General features: G+C 45.0%; 1 protein-coding gene across 1 annotated transcript in view; it reads left to right on the top strand.

Annotated features, from left to right (window-relative positions):
- c5 (complement component 5) overlaps positions 1 to 16,108 on the top strand; it is a 33,628-nt gene extending 17,520 nt beyond the window's left edge. The window contains exons 22-42 of the mRNA XM_036129157.1: positions 808 to 868; positions 960 to 1,049; positions 1,140 to 1,352; positions 1,431 to 1,506; positions 3,537 to 3,696; positions 3,769 to 3,873; positions 4,030 to 4,201; positions 4,817 to 4,941; positions 5,820 to 5,900; positions 6,011 to 6,163; positions 7,264 to 7,326; positions 7,397 to 7,490; positions 7,567 to 7,606; positions 7,677 to 7,779; positions 8,768 to 8,842; positions 9,154 to 9,259; positions 9,573 to 9,656; positions 11,262 to 11,351; positions 13,792 to 13,881; positions 15,642 to 15,780; positions 15,860 to 16,108. Coding sequence (XP_035985050.1) covers positions 808 to 868; positions 960 to 1,049; positions 1,140 to 1,352; positions 1,431 to 1,506; positions 3,537 to 3,696; positions 3,769 to 3,873; positions 4,030 to 4,201; positions 4,817 to 4,941; positions 5,820 to 5,900; positions 6,011 to 6,163; positions 7,264 to 7,326; positions 7,397 to 7,490; positions 7,567 to 7,606; positions 7,677 to 7,779; positions 8,768 to 8,842; positions 9,154 to 9,259; positions 9,573 to 9,656; positions 11,262 to 11,351; positions 13,792 to 13,881; positions 15,642 to 15,780; positions 15,860 to 15,992 — 2,253 coding nt within the window. The 3' untranslated portion in view covers positions 15,993 to 16,108. The remainder of the gene's footprint in view (positions 1 to 807; positions 869 to 959; positions 1,050 to 1,139; positions 1,353 to 1,430; positions 1,507 to 3,536; positions 3,697 to 3,768; positions 3,874 to 4,029; positions 4,202 to 4,816; positions 4,942 to 5,819; positions 5,901 to 6,010; positions 6,164 to 7,263; positions 7,327 to 7,396; positions 7,491 to 7,566; positions 7,607 to 7,676; positions 7,780 to 8,767; positions 8,843 to 9,153; positions 9,260 to 9,572; positions 9,657 to 11,261; positions 11,352 to 13,791; positions 13,882 to 15,641; positions 15,781 to 15,859) is intronic.
- The last annotated feature ends 358 nt before the right edge of the window (positions 16,109 to 16,466 follow it).

Genomic DNA, 16,466 nt, shown 5'->3' with positions numbered 1-16,466 from the left:
CCGTCAACAATGTCGTAGTCGAGTTTTTCCTCCTTTCAAACCCAGCGGTTACGGTCCAGAACTGCTTCGGTTCAGAGTGCAGCCCGTGTTTACTTCCTGGTCCCTCGGCCAATCAGATGAGAGTTTGGCGTTTTATGTTGACTAAAGAGCAGCAGTCTGCAGACATGGCCGTCAGGAAGGGAAGCGGACCAGAACCAGAACAGAACACACCATAGATCCGTCCTGTAGAAGTAGTAACTCAGTGGAGTTTCACATCGTAGCGTAAATGGCGGCTCTCCGTGAAAGGGCACTGCGTACGTGTATGTTCCAGTTTTAACCACTAGGTGTCATTATTACTAATTGTTCCTTTAATCTTTAAGCCTTAAGTTGAATAATGAATCAGCCAGAAATTAAACTGTCCAATCAGAACTTAGATGGTTTTTATTATGACAGTAAATGTCCAAAGATCTGCTGAGAAAACTGACAGAACCGACCAACTTAACACAGTCGGATCCTAAAACTGCTTCCTTCGGTTTTCACAGTAAAATAAACTAAAACTGAGTCAACCATGAAGCTTTAGAACTTTAAACGTCAGATTTTACACTAACTTTGAACAGCAGGTTGGACATTTGGTCTGGACTCAAGCTGCTTGGGTTTCTCTGGACTCTGGATTGGATCACATCTGAATCCTAAACCCAAAACAGAATTAAAGTAGTAGTAATAGTAAAGGATAAAGTCTCAGTGCAGGATGATGGATCTCAAAGCAATACGTGTTCAGCAGCATATTCTTCGGTCCTAATCAGTCTCTCCGGTGTCTAAACTCTGCAGCCTGAAGGAATAAGACAGGAAGCCAACTCTGGGGGAAGACTAGATCCTCAGGGACTTTACGGTGAGTGGACTCCATCCTGGGTCATCACACTTCCTCATCACTACTTTCTGAAGTCCTCACCTGAGTCCACATGTCTTCAATCCTGTTGCAGGTTCAGAAAAACGGACCGTGATTCTGAAGAACAGCGTGCCAGAGAACACTGTTCCTAACTCGGGTGTGGAGAGGCTGCTAACCATCAACGGTGAGCTCAGCGGTAGACATCCAGCTTGCTGAGGTTCCTCAGATCTCTGCAGAAATGATCTGATTAACAATGATTGCTTCTTTGGACCAGGGGAGCTTCCAGGAGAAGTTGTGTCAGTCATACTGGACCCTGAGGGCCTCAAACAGCTCCTCAACCTTCCTCCTGGGTCAGCGGTAGCAGAGCTCGAGAGGCTCCTCCCCCTCATCCAGGTGTACCAGTACCTGGAGACAAAGGGCAGCTGGGATGTGCTGGGAGCAGACATCCAGAAGAACTCGGGCGAGCTGAGGCAGAAGATCAGAGATGGTGGGGAGCTGCTGAGGAGCTGAAGATGATTTATTGTTGAGGACATGGTTTAATAACTGACTGTGTGTGTGTCCTCAGGCCAGGTGGCCCTCACATCCTTCATAAACGGAGACTCCAGCTACAGCATGTGGATAAAGACGCAACCGAGCACCCTGTGGGTTTAACAGAACCTCCTATGGAACAAATTCATCTGAGTCCTGCAGAGCCTGTTTGGGCAGAAGGAGAAGCTTTCAGAGAGGAGCTAAGAGCCAATCAGAGGAGTTCAGCTAAGAGCCAATCAGAGGAGTTCAGCTAAGAGCCAATCAGAGGAGTTCAGCTAAGAGCCAATCAGAGGAATTCAGCTAAGAGCCAATCAGAGGAGTTCAGCTAAGAGGCAATCAGAGGAGTTCAGCTAAGAGCCAATCAGAGGAGTTCAGCTAAGAGCCAATCAGAGGAGTTCAGCTAAGAGCCAATCAGAGTTTCTAACCAGGTGTTTCTAAGGTCCTCAGTAGTTCTGAAAGGAGGATTCCTGCAGCTGTGCTGAATGAGCTTTGATGAGTAGGGGTATGTGAGCTTGAAGGCAGGCTTTGAACGTTGGGCGGAAACCAGTTGAGACAAAAAAAAAAAAAAATGCGGGAAACCTGAAATATGAAATATGGAAAAGAGATCTTATTTCAGCTGAACTTCGCGGCCAGTTCAAACAAAACCAACACAGCAAAAATCACTTAGAATGCACACACTGGAGAAATTCTTCACAGTTGAACAAACTCCCTTTGGAGGACTTAAGCATTAAAACTATTCCTAATAGGTTCTGCCCAGGCAAAAAATACCACCTTATGAGTGGAAAAGGTAAATAAAAAAAAAGGAAAATCCATTTACTTGATGTCGCTCCAGTGAGGAGATTGCTGCGCGACCCAGCGTCCGTTGCTTTCAGCCGAAGCCTCGGGTAGACCTACCTATTGAGCTGAAATTGAGCGCCACGTTCCCTGACCGCTTCTCTGACGATTTGTTTGGCCAAAACAACAACGGGCGGCTCTTGTCGATCTCTGGAAGATAGCGGAGCTTCCAGTTGGACCAAAAATTTATTAATGTTAATTTTAATTAAAATAGTAATGCGGCGACGCTTGGACCAGCCGGGGATCGAAACACAGGCCGCGTGCGAGTCAGCTGAACGTCTTTTCAACCAGTAAACTGCCTGAAAGAAAACCGAACAATAGCACGCTGTGCTTTTGTTCGGCCGTCCCAACTGTGTTGAATGCTGGGAGTTGCGCTTTGTTATTTCATAACACTGAGCTATATAATACACTGGAGTGCTAATCGCCCGCTGTTTGAACGAGTCGCTTTGAAGCCTCCAGCCGCCATATTGGTACTCCCTATTTCCCCCCAGTACCTAGGGAATATGTGCGCTACAGCATCGAATAACGAGGCTTTTCTCATGTTCAGGGGGGGCTTAAGACTTTTAAAATGTCAAATGCCATATACTTTTATGTTATGTTCTAAAACTATCAAGTACTGAGAAAGTCATGTGCTGAAATATTTTGCATTTTATTCATTTAAATATACATATATAACATTTATAAATATATAAATAACAATATACAAAAACATATATTTACATATATGTATACATATATATACATATATACATGTACAAATATTTATATATACATATATATATATTTAATATGAATAACATGTAAAATATTTCAGCACCTAATTTCCTAGTAGTTGATAGTGTTAGTACATCCACTGACTGTAGAATTACCTGTGAAACGTTTTCACTCAGCCAGAAAACTGCTTGTTGTTGCAAACAAATCCTATGGGATTCTGTGAGAGTAGGGAGTAGCAAGATGGCGGCCAGTGACTTCAGTTTTTCGGCAAAATCAGCACTCCAGTGTATAATATAGCTCAGTGTTTCATAATGGCATAACATGGCTGTCTGGAAAATCAAATCATTTTGTTCCTGGTTCCTCTGGGTTGGACCTTCAGACCTCAATGTTCAACCTGAAAACTTTTACCAGAGTCTGAATTGAACATTTGTGTAGAAACAGTAGATCAGTGATAGAAGCTCTTGATTTTCTTCTGCTCTGACCGGATTAAACCTCATCTGTAACCTGGTGACGTCTTTATCTCTGCTGGTTCTGGACCGGCTGCTCATCCCCCTGTGAAGCAGTGACATTGTTGTCCCTCTGCGCTGTCTGCCAGGGTCACCGCCGAGGTGGTCAGGGCTCTGTCTATGGCCGACTCCTTCGTCTCCGTGAACCACCAGTCCCTCTCAGACTCGGTCAACTGGCTGATCCGCAAAGCTCAGCAGGCGGATGGATCCTTCATCGAAAGATCTCCCTCCAAGCACGACAGATTCCTGGTCAGTCAGGCTCGCCTTGGTTGGTTCGTCGTGTTAAATCTGCAGGATCACAGACTGTCTGGTGTCCCTCAGGTGGAGGGCGTTGATAAAGTGGAGCAGTCGGTTTACGTGACGTCGGTGGTGCTGATGGCCTTAAAACGAGCAACGAGCATCAGAGACCCCATCCTACAGCTGTGGGTAAGAACCCTCAGTGGGACTACAGGAGATGACGTTCCTCCACAAACGTCTGGATCAGGTCTGGGGACTGAGACCGATGTGGAAGTAGACGCAGTTTTTTGCCTGGTGGTCCGTTTTTTTGTACTTGTGGCCATCTCCTTTTCTTTCCTCCCTCAGTCCCATGAGCGCAGCAAGCGTGACGCAGCGAACTACCTTTCCCAGCATGCCATGGCTGTGAAGAGCATGTATGTTCGCGCGCTGGCGACCTACGCTCTGACGCTGCACGACAGCAACAGCATGGAGGCCTCGGAGCTGCTGACCTCGCTGGAGCAGACGGCGCGACAGAAAGGCGAGTCGAACGCCGGCGAGCGGCTCGGCAGAAGTGACGGTTTTTTAAGTCCGGCTTTTTAAACAAGAGTTCTCGTTTTAGTTTGAGCTGATTTCATTGGCAGGACTGCTGGCTCGGTTGATTCCTGGTCTCATTTCTTCTGCTGTTTTACAGTTTTTATATTAAGAAGTCTGACATTTCTTCTCAAAATTGGTTAATTCTCCATATGCTATATTCCCTTTCTGCTTTTATTAATAAAATATCTTATTTTGTCATGTTACTGCATCCTGGGTGCTCTAAGCAACGTGATCACAGATCCTTCCTCCCAGCTGCTGTTAGACTTTAGAGCCATCACTGCTCCTAACAAATGAGTTTTCATACCCTTTTTTAATGCTTGTAAATACTCTATTTTCTAATGCATAGAACCACATTCACATTTTTTTTACTTATTTTTTTTTTACAACAAATTACTCTAGTTTTTTATATTAAATTTACTTTAAATGTTTCCCTTGTGTTTCCACTGAGGGACAATAAAGGCAGTCTAACCATCTCTGTCAATCTAACCCTGCAGTAATGTACAGCTACATATTGTCCTCAGAGCTGAAGCACTGAACCGGTACCTATACCTGTGTCCAGGTAACCCCGTGGTGCTGCGGTACTGGCAGGAGCCCGGTATAACGGCCGATTGGCTGAAGCCTGATCAATCCAGCGGTCAGACAGTGGAGACAACAGCCTACGTCCTGCTGGCTGTGCTGCTCAAGGTGCGGCTTCTTCATAATTCTGTTAAAATATTAAAATGTAGGTATTTATATTTATCTGCAGCCTGATACTCGCAGTGCAGTATTTCATTCTGCCTGTAGAGGGCAGCATGGGGTAAACCTCAGACCGTTCACATCTGGGCATCACTGATCATGAAGTTGGGAGTTTCTATCTGTCCTTGGTAGGAAATGTGCATCATTATGGGGGAAAACAGTTCAGCTGTCTGCAACTATTCAGTGAATAAATACGGTAATTAAACTAAGGGGCCAGATCAAGTACATCTAAAGCGTCAATTTTTCAGTTTTTTTTTTTGCTTCAGTGATTTAGGACACGGCCGGCACGTGATGCACATAAAGACTTTTTACTATTAATTAATGAAAAATCTGCTTTTAATTATTGTAAAATGTTTTCAATTAAAATGTAACTTAAGTCTTTTGAACATAATTAATTAATTTAATTGTTTTCTACCAAGTCAACATGCAAAACCATTTGTAACTCTTGGATTTACAATGATTTATTCATCCCTACATTCATGTAGTCTCACAAAACAGTAAGACTACTTTATCTGTTCAGTTAAAAGAAAAAAAGGAGTCTTCTGCATTAAACCCGGCCCTCAGAGAGCAGCTTCCAGCAATCTGGACTAAGGGTCTCTCTGCAGTCTGTAGGCCAGCACCGCCCCCCAATATTTCCTTTTTAAAGAATAAAATATACCAACAATAAACTGTTGCATGCTTAGCTTATTGTTGAGCAGGTTAAACATCACCATACATCCTCTGTAATTTTATTTATTTATTTTTTGGCCCTCATGACCAAAGTTGGGACACCACTGCTCCCTGAGTGACGATGATTAAACGGCTTAATCTGGTCTGGTTTCTTAAAGGGGAGGATCCAATACGCCAACCCCATCGTCACCTGGTTGACTCAGGATCAGCACTACGGAGATGGTTTCTACTCCACAAAGGTAAACCTGGTCTCAGTCTTTCCAAACTCCCCTGAACAGCTGTTCCTCAGAGGAGGACACAGCTCCAGATCAGGTTCATGGTCTTCTTCTCCTCCTCCGCCGGACGCCAGGACATGGTGCTGACCCTGGAGGCCATGACGGAGTACAGCAGGATCGTTCCTCGAGCCGTTCTCAACCAAGACATCAACATCCGCTACAGCACCAAAGGACCGCTGGGCCGAGTCCAGCTGAGCCTGAGCCGACCGCTGGCCACGCCCATCCAGGTGAGACTCCAGGACAGGTGGCGCTGTCACTACCCGATCCGTACCAGTAGCACGATCCGTACCATCAGCTCATTTGCGCGTGCGTGAACAGAATAACTTCCGGTGGGAAATATTTCGTTTTTTTTACTTTTTTATTCTTTTGTATTTTTACGAGGCAGGGGTTTCTTTTTGTATATCTTTGTATTTGCGGCAATGATGCATATTCTAAAAAATAAACAACAGAAATACATAAAAAATAAAAAAAATTTTAATAGCAAAAATGTTTCCCAGTTGTGGTTAGGGAAATAAAAATATATAAATAATTTCTTAAAGTACATAAACCCCCAGCTATAAACACATATAGGAGTACAGAAACGTATTTGATTTAGATTTTTTTGAAGTTTTTTTTTATCATTTATTTGATTTGCATATGTATGTATATTGTGGCTAATACATGTATTGTAATAAGGTATGCCTTCACTTTGTGTGTGTTCTTTGTTCTATTCCCTGTTCGTTTTTGTAAAAAAAAAAAAAAAAAAAAAAAAAAAAACAATGCGGCTACTATAATCACGGGTCTTCTCTAGTTTATGATGTGTCCACCAGAGGGCGCTAATTTCTAAATCGATAATTTTAACTTTCTAATAAAATAAATGTTTAGAACAAGATTATTTGTATAACGAAATTCACCGTATTATTAAGGATTAAATATTTTTTTCCAGTCCTGTTTGAACAAGCAATAAAACTAACAGAGTGCATTCAGACAATACAGATAAACGTTACGCAACGATAACTTCCCGGACTTCTGAGCATATCCGATGATGACGTCATAGCAATACAATGGAGAGAATGTAAAACGTATCAATTTCTTTCAGAAAAGCCTTCAATATTTTATTTACTATATAGTTTAGCATTTTTTAATGATTTAAGTATAGAAATAAGTATTTTCAGTACCGTAATCACATTATTTTTTTGGCGACCCGGAACTTATTCTGTTTGCGCTTGCGCAAATGAGCTGATGGTACGGATCGGGTAGTGACAGGCGCCTCCACGCATTTTAACCCTGGAGTCCGGCTGCCGTCGACACAGGCACTGACCTTCTTCTTCTTCTGTTTCTGACGAAGATCACAAAGAATGACGACATCATCGTATCCACGGGCTACGGGAAGGGCGTGTCCAGTGTGAAGGTGGGTGGGGCCTACTGGGGTGGGGCTTACTGTGATGTCCTCCCACCAACTGTCCTGTCTGTGTCTCCAGCTGAAGACGGTTTACTATCAGACCACCGCGTCCGTGCAGAACAGATGTAACTTTGATCTCACCATCGAGATGGTCGGGGCCGACGTCTCCAGCAGTACGTCCCTCTGCTGGACTCAGAAACATTTCATCACTTCTGCTCCTTCACCTGGTGACCTTCCTTTCCTCCTCAGATCCAAGCATGCGGGCTCCTCACCTGGTCGCCTGTGTCAAGTAAGGAACTAAAAGCTCCACCAGTCGTCCTGCAGGAGCCTTTTGGTGGACGCTGAACTTTGTGTTTCAGGTACAAACCCCCTCCTAACGAGGTGTACACCGAGTCCTCTCTGACTGTGATGAAGATCCAGCTGCCCACAGGTGTGGAGCCTTACCTGGAGGACCTGAGACAGGTGATGCCGCTCCGTTATTAACCAGAGAACATCAGAACTCTCCTGAGGTCTGCACCGTTTCCAGGTTCTGAGCCAGGAAAGTAGTGCTTGTCTCTGTGCAGATGAAGAAACTGTTTCAGGGTCGATGAAGAGCTGCAGCAGGAGTTTCCAACCTGCGGTTTGAATCATACGCCTCGTCTTAAAGGCATACTATGCAACATTTTTCAGTTAATTAATGTGTTCCATACCGTTTTGGATGATTAAATGAGTCATTTCAGGTCGAACAAAGGTTTTCTCGGCCGCCCTGGTGGTCTGTGGGGGAAATACCGCACTTGCAATTGCAGGAGCCCTCGGCCCGCACCCACAGGCTCAGAAGTCTCGTGCAAGACCGCGAGAGTCGATCTTGCTTTACGGCGAGAACTCCATGTGTTTCTGCCCTGCCATTCACTATATGCACGCGCGAAAGCAACAAAGAACCGCGTGTTAACGTCAAATAAACATGCAAGCATATTGAGGTTTTTATTATTATTATTATTATTATTATCATTATTTATTTATTTATTTATTTATTTTGAATGTTGGCGAGACGCTACCGCAGCGGCCGCCTCGCCAAGATAGCGCTGCGGGAAGCTTGATGTTCATACTTTCACTGTGTTAGTCATTGTTTGTACTGCCGTTTTTTCGACTTTTCGTTGCGTTCGCCTGTCTGCTAAGCTCAAAACAACCGCGCCTGGCTTGACGGAGAAACCAGAACAGCTGAGCATCTTTACGACAGTGCACTTTTACTTTCGCCCTCTGGGGGGAGCCTCGCTGGAAAATCAACCCCGGTTGCATAGTATACCTTTAAATAAGAAGTTTATTGGCCAAATTATCTCAGATGTTGAGAACCTTTAAATGACTAAATCAGGTTTAGTCATTTAAATGTTGGCTGGGATTGTTTTCCATCTAAATGTCAGATTTTATAGAAAGTTTCTGTTCATGTTGAACTTTTCTTTCTGCTCGTCATCAGTTCAGAGATGACGACGAGCCGCTCATCTCCCACTACGAGCTCCAGGGAGACACGGTCATCATCCAGATGGACTCGGTGAGTGTTTGAGTGAGGGGACCCAGGCGGACCCGTCCTCTGCCCCGCCTCGCTTTACTGATTTGGTTCTGCTGAGCTCTCTGAGGTGGAGCTCCTGGGATCTGGTCCATCCTGCTGAGATGTTCTCCTCCTGGGAATCATCTTCCTTTCAACCTTTCCCAGGTTGCTCATGCGTAGCCACCCTGGCGTCGTGTTAGCAACCCCCTGTAGACTCCAGCGTGGCTAACAGACTCCACTCCTGCTGTCATGGAGGTTCTCACACAGAGGAACATCAGAACGGTGATCTATTTTTCCCTCTGTTGGAAATCCAGGTTCCCTCAGAGGTCTTCCTGTGCGTTGGGTTTCGGGTCAGAACCATGTTCAGGGTGATTGGCGCCGCCGAGTCCCTGGTAACCGTCACAGAACCTCAGGACAAAGGTAAGAGCCTGCAGTGAATGCTGGGATTTGTGGTTCCACTCTTCTTGCAAAGTTTTCTTGCATCAAATCTACGTGCTGTTGATATGATGCCATCATGCGACCAAAGGACAATCACATCCTAATCGGGTTTTTAGCACATTGCCGGCACGCATGGGGCCCACATGGGGCCAAATGTAAATATCTCCTCTGAACAAATTTCATGAGACCTTTTTCTTGCACGTGGTCGGATGTCCACGTTCATCAGGATCTGTAGTTTCTGTATCTTGCAGCAGTGAATGGAGCTGACTGTGTACCCGGTTAACCTGTTTTCCAGGCAGCCTGTGCACCAAGCAGTTCTCTGATAAGCAGCAGAAGTTGAACCGGCTCTGCGTGGCAGACCATTGTCAATGCATGACAGGTAACACCTTCAGTTTGTTCAGCTAAAGTCCTTCAGTTCCTATCCATCCTGTTATAACCGGCGTGCCCCAGGGCTCTGTCCTGGGACTCTTCCTTATTTACCTTCTGCCCCTTGGCAATATCTTCTGGAAATCTAACATCCATTTTCACTGCTACGCAGATGACACACAGCTCTACTTAACTAGTAAACTAGATTTTAAACTCCCACCCTACTCTCCTGCCTATCCGAAATAAAATCTTGGTTCAGCTTCTTAAAACTAAAAGTTGAGAAAAATGACATCCTCCTTGTAGGAACCAAATCTATGTTATCCAAAGTTGGCAATTTCTCTCTCAGTTGATGGTTCATTAGTCTCCCCCCTCGCCTCAGATTGCGCTCTATCCTTCACCTGACGTCAGTAACGTCATCAGGGGCCCGTTCTTTGTACGTTGCTTAAAACATCCGAGATCAAATGAGACATCCAAGATGATTTCATCCGGCAAATCATGATCCGGCTAATTGGGTTCTTCGAACACACCTGTTGTTTACGATTAGTATGGCTGGATTGAGTTATCTGAGATAACTGCACGTTCATGCGTTTGTTTAAAAGGGGAAATATATCGATAGTAGAAACATTGATCAGCAACGCTGCTATTGGCTGTTCAGCATGGCCAAAGAACGGCCACAGTTTTTCTCCCAAGCAGAACAAGAGCTTTTAATGGAAGGTTATGCCGAATTTGAGTCATTAATTAAAACGATAGGTAACACCTCAAAGTCTGTTAAAGCCAGGAGAGAGGGCTGGCAAAAGTAGCAGACAAATTAATGCGTAAATACTGTCCATGTTAGATGTTTCTATCACTTTCTACAACATGTATTTTTGCATTTTAAGATTAAAGTTATGCCGAAATTTCATTAAAACGACAGGGGATTTACACAGAAGTCACAAAAAAGTTACTGGAATATTACAAGCAATAGTGAATTAAAGAGTTTTAAACAACTTCAAGATAACTATAACCTGGAAAAATGTGATTTTTTTCAGATACCTTCAGTTAAGATACCATTACAATAAAAATACAAAATGTTTGGAGGAGGATGAGACAGGTATACTTAAAATCTTATTAGATTCCAGTAACGGAAGACCTCACAAAAACTATATCCAAACTATACACATGTCTACAAACAGAGAGAAAATGTAATACAACGTATCTTAAGGTTAAATGGGAAAAAGAAGCTAAACAGCACAGAGCACAGTCAAGTGTGCTGCAGATTTAAAGGGGCAGGACAGACCGGATCTAAATTATTATTATTTTGGACATGCACACACACACCAACAAACACGCACACATAAAAAAATAAATAACAAAAACACTGACAAAAGGGCACTTTGGGCATCAAGGGGCAAAGGGGCAGGTGCTCCTCTGTAACCTCTGGATCTCTCCCTCCAGAGGTTACGGTTTCAGGTCTAATTCCTAAACTATCTGTTCAAGAACTACTGGCTGTGAGCTTTTTACTGTCGTTACACTGCTGGATCTGTACGGAGTTCATGAGTGCTCTGAAAGGCGCTTTTAAATGCATTATTATTATTATTGTTGTTGTTGTTCCTCTGTCTGTTCATGTGTTTGTGTGCAGCTGCCTGTGCGTCCTACAGAGGAAACATCGACTCAACGCTGACGGCGGAGAAACGCACAGCCGAAACCTGCCAGCCTCAGATCAAATATGGTGAGAAGGATGTTCTGGCTGCTGATTGGTTAGTTTTTACTGCAATATTATCAACAAGGCAAAATGGGTCGCGTTCACTGTGTTCTGGGTCAGGTGTAAACGCAGGTAAATAACCATTAAATTAATTATTACGTTGAATTAAATCTGTTTTTTTTATATCATACCTTCACAAAATCTGTATTTGAAGCCATGAATTTCTGGTGCTGAAGCTTTTAAAGCCCAGAGTTCGGTGCCTGTGTGTCCCTGACTCACCTGGCAGGTTGACTTGAGAGCTCAGAGAACGTCAGGCAGGTAAAGATTAAAATTGTTGCATCCAGGCTGAAATGTTCCACACAGCTCAGCTTTGCAGAACGTTCTCCAAATTCTCAAACGGCGTCTCTACAGTGAAGACGTAGAGGGAAGTAATCGGCCAAGTTTGGGGCTATTTTCCAGGAGGTAAAAGGTTTGTCTACAAGGTGTAGCTGGAGCGGATTCTGGGTCTGTGGTTCTGAGGAGTCTGGACTGGAGAGGAGCTGCTGGATCGGATTAGGAGGCAGTATTGTAGTCAAGTCACTATGCCTCGAGTCCGAGTCCAGGTTCGAGTCTCCAGTGTTCAAGTCCGAGTCAAGTCCAAGTCATAAAAAAAAAATCTGAGTCGAGTCCGAGTCAAGTCACTATTGATCAAGTCGAGTCCAAGTTCCGCACTAAAGTAAGCATAGCCTACATGTTTTTATACTAAAAAAATCCACACTCCACCACATTGCATTAATAATTTAAATATTAAAATCATACATCAAATAATATTCTAATGACATATTAAAATTATAGCCTAATGATGTAAAAAAAACAAGTCGAGTCTTTTTCTCAATTTCCGAGTCAGAATGATCTGAATGTAGGAGTCCGAGTCCAAGTTCGAGTCATAAGTGCTCAAGTCCAAGTCAAGTCACGAGTCTCTAAATTTAGCTAATGACTCGGACTCGAGTTCGAGTCTCGGACTCGAGTCCTACAACACTGCTAGGAGGAGACAAGGAGGTGAACATGTGTGAGAGAGGAGGCATTTAGGGGGTAGAAGGAAGGAATGGAGGGAGGAGGAAGGAGGGAACCTGGTGATGGCTGATGGAAGGAGGTGTCATGAGGAGGTTCTGCGCTCCAGGATGGGTTCTGTTGAAGCCTGAAAGCCCAGAGATGCTCAGGGCGAGTGAACCGAACACTGGAGACGTTTCCAACCTTCACCTCCTGAAGATGAAGGCTGGAGAAAATGGAACCGCAGAGGATTTACTATCAGTAGTTCAGCTCTGTCACACAGAGGCTTCCTGAGAGTCAGAACCGGGTACTGTCTCTTTAAGCAGCCCCTGATGTCACACCTGTGTGTCACACCTGTGTGCATCTGCCCTCTGTAGAGAGTTGGCGGGTTTGCAGATGGACACAGACTTCATATTTTAATCTTCCTAGCTGAAAAGCTCAGTTTGCTTCGTGTTTGTGGAAGCAGCAGAGGTTTCGACAGGCCTGCCAGGCTGATGGAGCGTGTTTAGAGGACAGGTGCTGCGGGCCTCCTGGGCCCAAACCCGACCCACGGTACCGCTTTCAGGAGGACCCAGAAGTGGCAGCTTTGAGCTGAGCAGAGAGAGTATGAGGGAAAGAAGCCAACCAGGCTGAGCAGCAAGTGAAGACCATCCGTCGTGCAGCTCCTCAGAGCTCCAGCGGGCAGACAGGTGTGTGCATCATGCAGGTGGCAGCATTCAGAGGTTTACCTACTCCACCAGAGACGTGCCATTGAACCGCCGCCGGGCTTCAGATTGCCTCACCTGGTCCTCTTTAAGCCTGACTATATCTCTATGAGTGAAGGTGTTACTCCCTACTTCACCTCAGACAGCCGTTAGCACACCTGGATGGTTTCTGATCTATTACGGTTTGTTAAAGGAAGCATCAGCTGGACACAGTTTTAAACTGATTATTCTTAAACAATCATCTCTCCTCCATCCCACCGTTCCTGGTGAACGACACGTTCTACCTCAATCTGGGCCTTTTCTGGGGTAACTGGCCCCAGAACATTCGCCTTGTTTCAGAAGTTGGCTCCTGTGCTGGAAACGCGAAACTGTGGTAACGACTTTATTCTGCAGAGCTGAGAACGTGTTGAAAGGTTCTAACTGCTTGTTCTCCTGGTACCTCTTAAGGAAACTGCTAATTTGTGTGTTCCTGTTGTGAGATGACAGATCAGCTCCATATCTGTGTTTCTGACTGAGAGGCTGGTGTCTGAAGCACATTATCTAGCTTTCTAAAGCTAGATAATGTGCTTATCACTGCTGCACCTTTATCCTAAAATATACTGCAATTTACTGCGATTTTTTTTTTTCAAGCTGTATGCAAACGAAATTTCGTTCTGTACGTACTTTGTGCATACAAAATGACAAAGTTGTCTAAGTCTTTGTGTCCTCTGGACCGTAATGTCTGCCTGCTGCAGCCTTCAGGGTGACGGTCAAGTCCTCAGCTCCAGAGGGGGACTTTGTGACCTACTCGGCCACCGTAGCTGAAGTCCTGAAGAAGAGTGAAGGTGAGGCACTCACAGCGCTGCTTTGGAGTCACCAGAACAATCAACACTGCCGGTAGAAACAATAAAAAGTGTTTTCTCTGACTTTTCTTTCTTGTAAAATGTTTTGAGACGACGTGTTGTTAATTATTGCTACACAAATGACCTGAACACATTGTGCTACATGTTGTGAGTTACTGGTTCCACGTTCAGGCCTAAAGAAGAGCTTAATTTCATCACTTCATCCGCTACCTGCAGCTTTATACCAACAATCAAGTCTTTATTGTCTTTATGTTGTCATAAGGGAGTTTCTGGTGAGACATCGGCTCACATTTAACACTCAGAAACCAATCAAAGACATAAATGTTCACGTTAAATGCACCAAACAAAACTTCCTGAGAAGCCAAAAGTGCAAAATAGTCCATCTGGTAAAAGCTGAGTGTTGAAGGTAGCAGACATGAAGGTACTGCAGCTACACCAATCTTCCAGATGACGCCTCCCTGAGGAGCAGCAAGAACTGAAATGTTAAAGTTAGTCAGAAGGCTCAAGTTACAGATCTGTCATGAAGGTCCTGACAAACGCTGAGAAGCTAGACATCAGCATGTGAGAGACGGTGTAAATTATCCTCAACCGGATCAGAACCTGTGGAGGTAACCAACCAGAGGAAGACTGGTGGAGCACATGACATCCGTCTGAAAACCATGAAGCACCAAGCGAGCGTAACTTCATCCATTTTCTATTCCTGCGTATCCGTGCTGGTCTCCAGCAGTCAGTGGGTGAAAGGTTCTGTCTCCAGTCTATCACAGGACAGCCAGGTACGCTCACCTGAGGGATCAGAGAAACCAGGTGAGCAGCAGTCCGATTCTTACCTGACTCCACCAGATAGATTTGCTTCGCATATCCATCTGGAAACCTTCCGTTGAAGTAATTTTGGGAAGGGGCGAAAATACTGGTTAGCTGATTGGCCTATGTTGGTGATAGACGGGCCAAATAAACCAATCAGATCAACGAAGCATATGACGTACTAACAGCGACGACGAAAACACAACCACAAGCTCTTGCCGAAACCAGTCGGGAGAAGAGCAAAAACATCTTTTCCTCTGAGAAAAGTCTCCAGAGCAGTGTTTTGCTCTTCTTTCAGTGAAGAAATACTCTGTAATTCCGATAAAACTTGCTCCATAGCCACGCTAACGCTAGTTTCATCGGCTGAAGCCGCCATGTTCTTTAGACTGAACTGTCGCGCTTCTCGTTGCGTCACACCTCAACCCGCCTCAAAGCCAACGCTGATTGGACGTTCGTTTGGTGAACGGCTCCAAATTTTCTTTAACGGAAAGTATCCAGACTGATCTGCGAGTGAAACCTTGAAAGCTCGCGAGATCAGGATGGTCTCACGAGGCTAGTTCGGTTCCTGGAGGAAGCTGTCAGTGCCGCCTAAAAACTGGGTTCTCAGAATCAGAATCAGAAATATTTTAATATTCCCAGAGGGAAATTATTATTCTCAGGAGAAGCCATCTTGTCCCGCTCCCATCGCAACCATCTGGGCCCTTCCCAAAACGGCTCAGGCCAATCACGTTGCAGTATTGTGGTTTAAGGCGGGACATCCAGCTGTGATGAAAGGATGAAACAATCTCATCTCCCAAAGACGGACATTAAGAAGCGCCTGACCTGCTCAGCTTGTTGTGGTTTATTCTGAGCTAAACATCGGAGGTCCTGAAAGGTTTAGCCTCTGACGGATCTACCAGAACCAGATCATTTTACTGTGGTTCTGGCGTTTTGTGCTGCAGAGTTTGAGGCGGTGGTTCAGGGGAACGACTTGGACCTGATGAAGAAGACCACATGCAGCGAGGTGGACCTGCAGAACAACAAGCAGTACCTGGTGATGGGGTCCAGCGGGTCTGAGGTCAAAGACGGGAACAGCTTCAAGTCAGTGTCTCTGCTCTGTTTCTTCTCCTGGTCTTCTGGTGGGCTGAGAGCCTGACCTCCCTCCTACCTTCATCCCCAGGTATCGCTTGCCCCTGGACTCGGAGGCGCTGGTGGAGCTCTGGCCCACAGCATGTAGTTCTCCAGAGTGTGAGGACTACATTTCCCAGCTGGCCAGCTATGCTCTGGACCTGCAGGTGTTTGGCTGTCTCTGATCAGTGGACCTGGTTGTGAGACACTGAGTTTATGTTTTATTAACACGCCAGATGGAAGGCTCAGCAGACCAGCAGAACATTTAATCACTAATAAAAGCTTTTTTTCTAGTGCTGAACAAATGTCTGCATGAGTTTTTATTATTAACCAATGATATATATGCAGCTCAGCATTTTACAATGGCTCTAAAGAGGAAATTAAGTTATTTCATGTCCTCATTGCACTTAAATACCTGGAGGGGGGTGGGGGGGTATTACACTACCTACATAAAACTGAATCTCCTAATTTCTGCCAATAAATGTCCGCCGTCTTTCAGGCAGACGGGGAACATTGGCAGCAGCATGGCAGCTGCTTGGTGAGCAGCAGAGGCGTCTCTCAGGTGAAAACGCGCCATTGGACGGATGAGTGGTGGCATGAGGCGGGGGGTGTTCCCTGAGTACGCATGGTGTTGTTTCATGTCACGTTTAACGCTGGGA

This window comes from Fundulus heteroclitus, unplaced genomic scaffold, assembly GCF_011125445.2.
Source record: "Fundulus heteroclitus isolate FHET01 unplaced genomic scaffold, MU-UCD_Fhet_4.1 scaffold_143, whole genome shotgun sequence".
In the NCBI taxonomy this organism is placed as follows: Eukaryota; Metazoa; Chordata; class Actinopteri; order Cyprinodontiformes; family Fundulidae; genus Fundulus; species Fundulus heteroclitus.
This window is presented reverse-complemented; position numbering and strand designations above follow the sequence as displayed.